This window comes from Lampetra planeri, chromosome 10 (genome assembly GCF_965212315.1).
Source record: "Lampetra planeri chromosome 10, kcLamPlan1.2.h2, whole genome shotgun sequence".
Classification (NCBI taxonomy): Eukaryota; Metazoa; Chordata; class Hyperoartia; order Petromyzontiformes; family Petromyzontidae; genus Lampetra; species Lampetra planeri.
Genome location: NC_136116.1, coordinates 6589515 through 6602618, shown reverse-complemented (window position 1 = coordinate 6602618; position 13104 = coordinate 6589515). Strand labels below are relative to the sequence as shown.

The 13104-nt window shown below is 45.8% G+C and overlaps 1 protein-coding gene across 5 annotated transcripts in view; it reads left to right on the top strand.

Annotated features, from left to right (window-relative positions):
- Window positions 1-5714, top strand: part of LOC144720929 (R3H domain-containing protein 1-like) — a 60773-nt gene extending 55059 nt beyond the window's left edge. For 4 of the 5 annotated variants that reach the window (XM_078598104.1, XM_078598106.1, XM_078598102.1 and 1 more), the window contains one exon: window positions 29-5714. In XM_078598104.1, coding sequence (XP_078454230.1) covers window positions 29-753 — 725 coding nt within the window. In that variant the 3' untranslated portion in view covers window positions 754-5714. The remainder of the gene's footprint in view (window positions 1-28) is intronic. The other variant, XM_078598105.1, reaches the window with a different exon arrangement.
- The last annotated feature ends 7390 nt before the right edge of the window (window positions 5715-13104 follow it).

Below are 13104 nucleotides of genomic sequence, written 5' to 3'. Positions count from 1 at the left end.
ACCGGTCACCCCCCCCCCCCCACGCAAGGTGCAGTATCGGACATGTGCAGTCCCGGGGACCGAGGCTACCCTCGGCCGGACCTAATTCCTCCTGCGAGTGCCACGCTGGAGGTGCTGGATCTGCCCCACGGCATCTCCCGCTTGGAGGCGGACGCTCTCCTGGGCAAGCTGGCGGCGGCGGGTGGCGAGATCCACTGGCTGCAAGACGCCAGAATGGAGCAGGGTCAGACCGCTGCGGCCTCCTCCTTGGCAGGCTGCAGCGCAGGCAGGTACAACGCCAAGCTCGGCTCCACTGTAGACACTGAGAAGCACACCCCGGGATCTAATGGGGAGCAGAAGTCGCACTGGGATGTGCGACGAGAGGTACCGGTGGTGGCGACATCACGGATCGATGTGGCCTCCGGACCCAAAGCCCACTTGGAGGGGAGTTGCCCATCGGACAGTGGTCATGCGGAAGCGAAAACACAACTCAGGGACTTCAGCTCCACCGTGGGCACGAACCCCCGAGGACTCCCAGAGTTCGACGGCGGCAGTGGCGCCTTCCCCAACCCAGCCTCGGAGCGTGGCAATGGTTCATCAGCGCTGCGGCAAGACTTGGCCTCCCACTACAAGGTGGTGGCGGTGTTCCCCACCCGGCAGCTGGCACAGTCTGCCCTGGCCAAGCTCGGGCATGGCACCGGCAGCGGCTTCCGCCTGAGACCTATTCGACGCCGGTATGAGGCGCACACGCTGGAGAGGGCGAGCTCTCACTAGCGGAGGAGAGGAGGGGAGGTGGGGTTTGGGTTGAAGGTCGTGTGGAAGAGGGGAAGGGAGAATCTGGTTGCAATGGGTGCAGTTAAAGAAAATTCAATGGCCCAGACTTGGGCCTTGCTCATATAATTGCACCGGGGCGCACACCGAGAAACACCAACACACTTGTGCTGTCAAGTGTGACTTGGGTAGATTACCTTCTCTCTTTTGAGGGTTCATCCATTAAAAAAGATCGTCTGGGAATAAAGAAACAATCTTTGTCTCCTGGATATGTATAATCTTGAAGTGACAAAGCTCGCTTATTTATTTTTGTCTGATAGAAGCTGACTGTCTATGTTTTTGTAGCAAAAGCACATGCATATTAAAAAAAAAATTGACAGATTTCATCTAGTATCGTTCTTATGGACAAATTGGGTTTCAGAAACGGTCTGCATTCCTCCAGCGAGCCAGGTTTTTTTTGTCACGAAGATTATTCTCTGGAGATTTTCTACCGACGCAGCCACATTGCCGCTCTCCAATCATAGCTCAGCAAAATCACATTGAAGGTGCTTTGGCACGATAAATATTTGAAGCTATACACAATGTGTGCATAAAAGTCAACGTTATTCTTTTTAACGCGTTGGGCTGAGAATTTTTCCATTTCCACACATACGAGCTCGTTTCCACATTCAATAGAGCACAGAGCAGTCGGTGATAAAGCCCCCGTGTGGTAATACCCATATCTCCCTTCATCCTCCTGCCTTGGCTTTCTGGCTAATCAGATCATTTCCCTTGGCAACTTTAAGATGCATTGCTTCTAGGCTACAAAGGAGCCATCCTCAAAGCCGTCACTAGTTATATTGCTCTTTTTATTCTCTCTTTCACCTCGCAAAGATTTAGCCGTAAACATTTGATACAAGCACCTGTTGTGACAAGCTAATTTTGCCTGCCCCCCTCAAAGTTTTTATTTCAAACTACGCATCCACTGCCAACGAACGCGCACACCTTCTCCCGCAATACCTGCAAACGTGAAGGTTTAAATATTTGAATAAATCTCGCTGGCGCCGCATACACGCTACACCCATCCCCCGGAATGGAGGACGAGGAGTGGGGCGCTCTGCTATTCAGCCGCACCTGATTTAGCTGCTGCCGCTGCATCTCGTGCGCCAGCAGTTTCCCTCATTAGTCGGGATTTCCTGGAACGTGTGCGTTGGACTGTGACTGCCGTGTCACAACAGCAGCAAGCGGTAACGGAGCGAGGTGTCTCCCGGCCGTGCGCCGCGGTTTACTCCGCACGTGCCATCTGATTTGCGTCCAACTCATGAGCGTGCAGTGTGCGTCAACTCAGCCGTGCTTGGGTTGCACATGGCACAGTCTTCTCAAATTCACAAACTCACGTTTCTCTGCTGCTACCTTTCGTCACGCACGTGGAGGAGCTGTTTAGGTCCATGCTGCTGCTTTACAATTATGATTTCATCATCGTCGGTCATGATCAATCCACTGCTGGGTAACGGCCTCCGTTCTCTTTACTGTTATTCATTTGTTCTCCCCATGCAAATGACTAATGACTCCAAATGATTCTCAAATTTGTTTCTTTGAAATCCAACTGTCACTCCTCTCTGATAGTAATTATATTCATCAACCAGTCATATCACACTCAAACAACATTGCTTAATATTTCTAAAACACTATTTTTGTAATTGTGTAGCATTTAAAGGTGATAATTTCATATCGGGATAAAATATATATAAATACAGGTATCCCTAGATTTAAAAAAGGGACACGTTCTTCCAAAAACACGAAAAACTAAATTTTGGAATTTGGAATGGCTTTTCCCAATAATTTCATTAAAAAAAATTAGGACTGTGTTTCGGACAGTCATTCAAATTCTACTCCTCACCTAAAGAATACACACACCTGTATCACTTTTTACAATACAAAAATAATAATAACGGCCACGAATATTATTATTTTTTAAATAATTTTAAACAAAAATAATTAAAATTTGCAGGGAACTCGCCAAAAGATCAGCATGTTGGAGCGACGGGAAAGGTGATGTGGAGGCGTTGCTATTGCACTGTGGGGATGCCGTGACGCTGTCGTGGGTGGGTGACGCAGCCTCCCACGTGGTTCTTATTTGATCTCATCGCGTGTGCCATTTAGAATTTCGTTCACGCAGAAATTCGATTTCGTTAATTAAAAAGTGTCTGTAATTTGTCAATTGTGTTTAAGCGACATTTCATAAACCTGTGTTGATGAAAGTGTTAAGAACACCCAGTGAAGTCACCTATCAAAACAATAGCTTTCCATTCCCAGTGCTTTAGTTGTCATTTGCACCAGAAGTACTGTGCAGCTGGCTCTAATTTAGAAATAAATTGAAGGTTCATGTGTCCCCATGCCACCCATTCACCTTTGAAATGATCTGTCATCCCTTGCTCTAAATGGGAACACACAAGTTGGTAAGCATATTCCTTGACCACTGCTCTGCAGTTGATGCATCAGAATTTTATCACCCTCTGTGGCAAAATAACCTTTTGGCACATACACTAAAACATCCCCTCAAATTTCAAATATTTGAGAATTAGAATCTTTTATCCTGGAGAAGTATGCTTACAGCATGTACATTAAAGTACTTTAGTACAGTGTATAAAAGACATTTCCACTATAATGCTCCCCATTCAATCACATGACACCGAAAATCCAACTAAAAAAGTATTGCATTTCTCGAAAATGGTTTATGGGGGCTAGGGTATTGATAAGGTCAAGGCAAGCCACCGTGCCGTGGCGACTCCTGGCAAATACAGATAAGACGGGTCTGTGAAATTAGACCCTTCCATGGTGCTTCCATGCTGCCCTTTTGGCTGCAGGTAAAAAAAAACAATTGACATATCCGCGAGGTTCACGGACCTGGCAGGTGTGACCGTCACCTTGCATATACCGCGAGTGTCCAAAGCACTCCAGCGCAGTGTTGCAGCGAGCAGCAAAGTGCAAGACAACACACCGGGACATCAACATATACGCTTATACACCAATGTACTGTGCACAATGTTGAAATGTTTTGACGGTTGACGGGTGATGTTTATGCAGTGCTGTTGATTTTTAAGAAGACAAAAAAAACACGTACATAAAATGGTTGACTAGTTGGGAATTAATGCTTTACTCTGCATTTGTGAGTTTTTGTGAGACCCCCCCCTCCTCCCCTCCTTCCCTGTACAGGAAACAAACAAAAAATGGGACATCCAGCCCATTTGAATAAACTCCTCGCCAGTGTCATTACTTGATTGCTTGGTGTTATGTTTTAGAGTGAATTTCCAGTTTTAGATGATGTAATTCTTGGCTGTGTCATAAACAGTGGGTATTTTTTGTGTTTTTTTACAAGGATTTCGTTTTTTATTCCTTTCCATCGACTGCTCTGTAAATTGAGAAAATTCAGCACCATTTGAGTGCAGGACAAATGACCACACCCTGCTTTTTGACATTCAATTGTGCCACATTTAATGCTACACATAAGTGTACAGGTGAAATTATTTTCTGTTCACTTTTTGTTCTTTTATGAAAACGTGCAGCTAATATAGTTGAGTGAGATGGAGGAAGGGTGTGGTTTGTAGCTTCCGTCCAAGTGTATAGCTGCATAGTACACTTCAAAGATGCAAGGCCCCATATATATCTCTCGGTATGTGGGGCAACCAATAAGACCTTTCTGCCTTTGGTTTCAATCCTTCACATGCCCAGCCTGCAGCACAAACCATTCTCTTGTTTGCTGCATTAGTCAATACACCTTGACGGATCGTGCCCTTTGCTCGCTCTAACCATCGGACAGTGGGTTCACACCAAACAATGTGAACCACCGCGCATAGGGCTCCGTCATATTGTCTGAGTTGACAAAAAAGATGAACCTATACAGCAACTGCATAGCTGCAAGAATCGTCATAGCTCCAAATTCCCCCTCATGCCTCAAGACCTCGAATGGACATGAGCTCTCTCCCGTTTGCATCCATTGTATACATTGGATATGCTGTACTGTCAGCGCAGTGGTGTTACGTGGTTGGCATGGGTCCTGGTCCAATGTCTAATTTGACCAGTCTCCATCACTCGGCACCTGGGTCTTTCTGGCCTATGGGCCCTGGTGGTGCAGTTGTTCCGGCTGTACACTAAATAGTCACTGACACGGCAAGATTATAAATCTTTTTCTTTGGTGTGGCCCTTTTGATACACGTTTCGGCAAGTGTAATTTTTTCAAACCCATACGTACCTTGTCTCGGCCGGCATTACCAAGACCTGGCAAGAGAGTTGTGTACAGGTCTTCATGATTCAAGAAGACAGCTTCAAGAATACGGTACAAAATAAATAACATCGGTGGGTTTCGGCCTGGTTAAATAATGTACGCACACCACTCAATCATACACACCGCAGATGTGTAAACAGAGCGAGAGCTTTATGTTCCAATAGGTCTGGTAGAAGGTTTGGGGTTTAGTTATGGCATGGACTTTGTGTCGGGCATGAATAGATCTTTATTCGGACATCTACGTGAGCTTTTGAGTCTTGGACATTCAAAAATAAGGGCGACTTTCAAACACAATTGTAATATACCATAGAGCGGTTGTTACAAGTTATTTATTTTTCAGCAGTTTTTTTTTGTTTTAGTGATTGTTTTCGTTTTTCGAGAAAAAAAAACAGTATTATATCGCACTTTAAAATATCCTATCACTGTTGAAGGTGTTTGAAAAATCTGGCCATATACTATAGTCGCGTTTTCTATTAACTTGTATCGAGTTTGTTCGCTACTGGGGACGTGGGTTATGTTCTTTCTCCCTTTTTGCTGATGTATATTGTATATTGCGAGTCATGTATAGAGCTGACGTGCGTTGTGAGAGCTTGTAGCTGTTTTCATTTCACTCCTTAGTCAACGGTGTCGTTTGTACAGTATTTAATTGCTATTACAACCAAACTTAAATTATACAATGGAATAAAAATTTAAAAACCGACATGTCCGATTCAATATTTCTGCTCGTATTATTAAAGGGAATGACCACCACACGCTACGGGTAGCCTGCTATTGTCCTACTTGCTGTACTGTCGCGTGTGTATTTCATGCCGATCAACCAATTCTGCTTGTATTACCATGCGAGTAATAAGCAGCGGGTTTTGTCTACTTTCAGTCAGCTTTGGCGTCGCCACACTCAACGGGAGCAAGATTACCTGGCTAACTGAAGGCGGGGTTGGTGTATATTTGTAAGTGTTTTTCACGGGGCTACTTGGACAGGATCAGGGCAGGATTAGCCTAAATTTCGAAATTTAGGCTAATCCTGCCCTATGCGGAAAGGCAATCAATTTCAAGACTAACTTTTGTTAGGGGGGAGGGCATCTTTTTAAAAGGGCCCAAATTCTAAAGTGTTTTTTAGATTTACAAATAGAGTATTGAGCATATGTGCCACATCACCTTTCTAGACCTTCAGATTTTTTTGTTATTTACATTGGTCAATCGGTCACTGCATTATTAAGCCATTATTATCCACCACCAGGCGACTGTCTGGTGAATGTCTTCCCGTTCAGACTTCACCGCCAAGTATAGGGGAGGTCCATCCGAAAATGAATCCATCGCCTCGACTTCGAGAGGCGATGTTCTTCCCCTGGTTCAAGTTCCGACTCTTTGGCCGCCCCCTTGTGACCATTCCACGTGCTGACGTTTTCTCTCTTGGTTTTCGATTGCGGTACGGGTGCCTGGAAATCCCTCCAATTACACGAAACCGATACATTATCCATCATTTAATTGTAGAATCATAGCATTTGCTTTGTCAATCCACTGCTGGATGAAAGCCTCCCCACACTCGGTTATGGCGGGTTCGTTTGACCATACTTCACCGCGATGTTCAGAACGGGTTGGTAAAAGGGGGTGGCGGGTGGGACAAAACCCGTTTCGGATGTCACTGCCCAGTGATGTTGTCGGGTTCAGAGCGCAGTGCACGAACCACTTCTCCAATACATTTATAAATCAAACAAAAGATCGTCACACAAATGTAGAGCTCTGCCAATGGGCTGCTAGATGAAGGCCACCCAGCATTGTTATGAAATAAAAAAAATCGGGGCATACATGTCATGGCCTTGAGATGGGAACATTTTCTAAAGGCATTTCTTAAATCCGTTTAGATATGTATTTCTCTAAACCATATAACTCAAATCAGCATACTTATCCGAGCAAGAGACAAAACTGCTAATCAAGTTCCTCTCCATGAGCTGTCGATTATGACAAACCCTTCTATCATCAGTTTCACATTTCTGTGTAATATTTAGGATTGTGGCATCACGGGTTATTGAATGATCTGATCCATATCTCACGGATAACGCGTACAAAAACGGAGTAGAATAGGTTCCGACTCCGTAAATCAGGATTTAGCTGACACCTTCATGTGTTCAGGGCGAGAAATAAAACGTACTGCGCACATGTCACGGGAAAGATATCGTTTGTGTTGTGTAGGACAATCATCCCGGGCGAGCGCCAGAGCATCTGCCATGCACAGTGCGGGCGACTCGCTGCGCATTCCAATTAGGCGCCGGATTACAGCGGTGCCACAACACCACAGTCCGTGCTCCCGTGTGTGGGGGGGGCCTGCATGCATTAAGGAGGCATATATACAATGTATATTTATGCATGTTGAACTTCTCTCGCACCGTACGTGGCAAACCGTGCTAATCGGAGGGGCGGGAGAAGGATAACAAACTAAACACAACAAAAAGCAGTTCTAATAAATGAGTTTTCAACATAGATTTAAAAGTGCATAGCTCCCAGTGGCGTCCGAATTTCGGAAGGAAGAGCCGTTCCAGACGTCCGCAGAAGCGCATCTGAAAGCGCCACGCGATGAAGCGGCCGTCGTCTTTGTTCCATGGTTCGCCAAAAGCCACTGCAGCGAGGATGGCCGGAGTTCGCGTGATGGTTTACAATCATTGACGAGATCAACAGGCTATCGTGATTCATTAGTGCCAAGCACTTGTGTGTGTGGTAATGAGTGCGACCTCAATGTATTCGTTCGGCAACTAAGCTGGTACAGCTCGGCGAGCACTGAATGGACACGGTCGGATCGATAACCATATAACTCAAATAAGCATCACTTATCCGAGCAAGAGACCAAACTGCTAATCAAGTTCCTCTCCATGAGCTGTCGATTATGACAAACCCTTCTATCATCAGTTTCACATTTCTGTGTAATATTTAGGATTGTGGCATCACGGGTTATTGAATGATCTGATCCATATCTCACGGATAACGCGTACAAAAACGGAGTAGAATAGGTGCCGACTTCGTAAATCAGGATTTTGCCAGAGCAGCTCACTGGACTTGCAAGTCAGAGGACGCCGATTCGATTCCCTCTCCCGGTACGGCAGCTGAAACATTGGGAACCTTTGTATTGATACAGCTCCCCTCCACACCACCGTCTATCCAACTCGGCAGTATAAATGGGGACACCACAGACGAACGGCAGGTCAATTGTGCGTACTCAACTCCTCTTTAAAGGTGCCTGGCCTGCAGTGTGGAAGAGTAGGCCAAAACACCTTCCTATGGGGCTCTAGAGAGCTTAATCTGGTGTAGAGGCCATTCTGCCAGCAAGAGAGTGAGCAAGCAGGGCGATCCATTTACAGATACCCCATCAGGTTCTAATGGCCTTCATTTTTTCTCAACATGTGCTCGAGTTTTGTGAACGCGCTGGCTCAATTTCGTGCAGAGGAGGGCGTTAAAATGTGTGAATACGCGCACTGAGATCTGTATGAGATGCGTAGAGGCTTTGAAATAAATGTATTTTATTCTATATATGTTCCAAATTAATTTCTTACAGTAGCTATAAATGGATCACCGTCTACATATATGCCTCTGTAAGTCAGGCCAATTGATATTGGTCTCCCTCACAGCTGCTTGGTCTGAATTTCTCATCTGAACTTTGCATTGCTTTGCGTGGGCCGATGGGCAGCTACCTGGCTCCTTATAGAATCGTTTCCTTCACAGATGGACCACCTCGTTAGGGTCTCTGTCCGGCCAATGTACATCTGTAGCGAATGCACATCTGTAGATGAGGATCTGTTTATGTGCATGCGCTCATACCGCGGGGCATGTTCCCGCGTAAAGTTGAGTTTTATAAATGTGTTTATGAGACAGAATTTGACTGTAAGCGGTGCCACGCGGGACTCGAGTCGTTTTGTGGCCTAAAAATGGGGAGTCGTGGGGGGGGGGCACTCGGCCATGAATCCAGTCACCGCAGTCGTTTACTTACCGAGTAAAGCCTCACAGCGTCTCCCTCCAGACGATACCAGGAGGGCCTTGCCTGCGACCTTTGGTAAAGAGTCATCGCAGGAGCGGTGGTGAAGTGGTTCTTGCAATTCGCCTGTAAAACCCGGCAATGTCGAGTTCGACTCCTGGCCACGGCTAGCATCAGTGGCGAGCGTTGTCAATCCCTCTCCCCTTTCACCAACCCACACTGAGGTGGGGAAGTATGGTCAAACGACCCCGACACGGCACGGGGAGGCACATTATTCAGCAGTGGATTGACAAAGGACTGTCTGAATACTAACACTGTGCATACTGAAGTGTTATTAGATGTCTTGTTTGTCCTTTGAGTTTTCAATTTGGCTTTGAAGCCTAATTTATGCTGGTAACAAGTATACATTGTTGTACATATTTTATGAAGAGCATTATCAACGGTGTTAGTTTGAATTATATTTTCGTTTCATCGAGCAATCAGTAAATCGATTTATATAAAAGACATTTACACACACACGCGCGCGTGCGTGTTGGAGAGTAAATCCACAACATTTACAATTTGAGTACGACGTTTCGCTGGTAATTACATCCAACATCATCGGGCGATTTGCCAGAATAGTGAAGCCAGCCACCTGCTTCTGGTCTTAAATAGAGCCAGATGACGTCATCACCGAACCCATCAGGTGCAGAGATCAGAGGCGGAGGAGGGGTATTGTAATTATCCAATAGATTAGTAATCAGTTATTTAGTATGTGTTTCCTCTATAAGTAGTAACTAATTGGCGTTTCGTTTGCGTGACAAATCCCTTACTAATTGGCTGTGTCGGGTGGTGGAGTGTTACGACACATTTATACTTAAGCGATATAACCCAAAAATCTTTATTATGAATAATATTGGTCGCGAAAGCCTACGTGTTAGATGGACACACGCGGCGTTTCCCTGTTGAGGAGCCCACATTGCTACGTCTCTCGTGCACCACCAAACACCACCATCAGCAACAGCCATCATCAATCCACTGCTGGATAAAGGCTTCCCCTAAGCCGCCGTCATCTATCGCGACCCTGTGATGGAGTAACCAATGATCCACCTCAATGCGCATCTCATTAAACACCACGGAACGCGTCCACCCTCCCATCTCCCAGCACCCCGCCCCCCCACCCCACTCGCCGACCGACCGAGATATTAAACATTATTTGACGACACCGCTGCGTCGTAGTGGTGCCCAAGCACAACTAACATTGAACGCGACGTAGTCGTCAATCACACCTTAAAAGGAAAACAAATACAGCGTGCTTCAAAAAAACGTTAACACTTATATGAGACTATTGTTTTTTTTGGGAAAAAGAACGGATAATACACTGTAGCATGATAACAAATGGATGTTAATGGCTTCAAAAAGTCAAAGAGTCTCCACTTAAATTTCGATTTAAAGCTTTCGTGACTGCAGGGAGTCACGTAGAAGGGAAATAATAAAATAATAAAAATAAACCAATAAAATAATTCTCACGACGTTTCGGCAACAACGCAAGCAGCCGTCCTCAGGTGAAGACCAGGTCTGTTGGGGAGACAGCGTCCTCAGGTCTTCACCTGAGGACGGCTGCTTGCGTTGTGGCCGAAACGTCGTGAGAATTATTTTATCATGTTTTATTATTTTATTATGTCCCTTCTACGTGACTTTACCGAAAGAACCAAGAAGAGGAGTCTCCACTTGTTCGCCATCATTGTCAACGCGCGCCTGGGATCTTCTCCAGGTGGTCTCCAGAGCTCGGAGGCACATTTCTTGTGGTATCGTTGCAAATTCTCGGAAGTTTTCACGTTTTTTTGAAGCGCCCTGTATATGAGTTGACGTTTCTGGCAATGGCCTTTCTTCATAGAAAAAAAATACACATATACTTGGTGACTCTTCGTGGAATGGCTCCCCTTCATTTCACATTCCACTACTGACACTCGCCAATCAGCGTGGTGAAGGTCTAATAGCCCCACGTGAACCGACACGGCGTGAGAAGGAGGAGGCCTTCAGGCAGAAAGACATTGGCAAATTGGCCGATTATGATCAATTCACTCACATACAAACGATTGTGAATGACAGTGCGTTCATTGCGATGATGTTCTATGCCCGTGTTCTTCATTGCAAGGCCCCAAGGGCCACTGACTGACCCTGGTGGCCTTTAGTGTGGCCCCCGACAATACAACAACGCGTGAAAACACCCCCCCCCCCACCATCATTATGGTGCTGTCAAACCCCCGATGGTTTCAAATGTGTCAAAAGCCCGCCCCTACCACCACCGCTATGAAAATTAGCAAAGGCCACTGTTGTCGGTCTACAAATAATATTCTGACAACTCTTAACTTCCACAAAATATTTTCCCTTCTTCGAATTTGGGCCCCAGAAATGGCAGCCCGCGGTCTTGATCCTCTTCACTCACGGGGCAGGGGCAGCTGACGATGCCCTGCATCGGTGAACCAAGTAAATCTGCCTCCCGTTGAGCGTGACACTGAAGCTAAAGAACAACTGGCACTGCCCTCTACCGGTTACGAATATCAAACATGCAAAGCGCATTCCCGTATAATGCGCATCTTGCCATTGTAGCAGGAAGCTACGTGTGAATCGTTCGACATCGTAGCGCCGTGATAGATGGTTGCCGGCTTTTGGGAGGCCTTCATCCAGCAGTGGGTTGATCGTGGCTGACGACGTTGATGACGATGTTCCATTGACGATGACATCTTAAGTACGATTTGTTTATCCCCGCGAGGGTTGCGACTCGTGCCTCATAAAGAGCAGAGCCATCGGTGAAATACATCCATTTACAAATATTGTCCAGCTTAGTTTACGCAAAGTTGCAGGACACATTGTAGGTGTGCCGCGGTATGGCCCAGCGGCAGCGCGGTTCGAATCCAGCAGCCGCCCTGACTAGTTATTACTGCGGGTGCAATAACCTTAATAAGACGCGCCACGCATGACGTTACAGACCTCCTCTGGTGTCATTCGCAAGAGTTAGGCCATTGGATGTTGACGTCAGGGTCCAGATTTGTAGAGTCGAAAATTACACCGCAAATTCGTCAATTGGGATGTGCACACACAGCTACAATCATACCCACCTACTGGCAGACTAATACCCCGGGTCACTCTTGCAAATGAGACTAACTTAAAACTTTATATGTTTTTCATCGGTACGTAAATTGCCATTTCACGAGGGCATGATTATAAGTATAACTATATTATATTTCATCAATAAAACATGGTAATATATTTAACGATATATATAAAACATGGTTAAATATTATGTATGCCGTATATTATTTATAACATGCGTGTTCAGGACAGTTTTGTATGCCTGCGAGACTTGGACAATGAAAAAGACTGACAGAAACAAGATATTGGCATTCGAAATGTATTGCTACAGAAGGGTACTGCATCTAAACTGGACCCAAAGGGTGATCAACGTGGACATAAGAAGAAGGTTGCATGTAGAAGAAGAAAGACCTGATGATGCAGACAGTGATGAGAAGGAAACTGGCACTATTTAGACACACATGTAGGATGGACAACAGGTAAATTTAAAAGTGGCGTTGTTCGGAAAAATGGAAGGAACTGGAAAGAGAGGAAGACCTAAGAGAGAATGACTTGACGACGACGACGACACTTATGAGATTGGTGCCAGAACAAAACGTGTCACGACTTGAGCATATTGGCACAAGACAAGGAGGAGAGTGGAAACAAATGACGAAAGGTGCAGTGGACACGTGTGGGGCTATCTGTACATGGATCGGGATGACGATGAGATTATTTATAACTATGTTATATAATCACGTTTGTATATACACATAAGTTGTATATATATAAAAACAACCCCCCCGCCTCCCCAACAGGCATGGCATACGACAGGGTAGAGTGGGCCAGCGCCACTCCTGGTCGCCTTTGTTTGCCTCGTGCTGTACCGATGTTCACACCCCCATTAGGTACCCATTTAAGTCCGAGTCGATCTAGGGGAGACCCAGGACACACCACTTGCAAATAATTAAACAAATTCGCCACTCGTCTTATACAGCGTTGCCACTAATGTTACAGCGTGACCGTGAATCGAACGTATGGTCACTCTGGAGCGGTGGCGCAGTGCGCTAAGCGC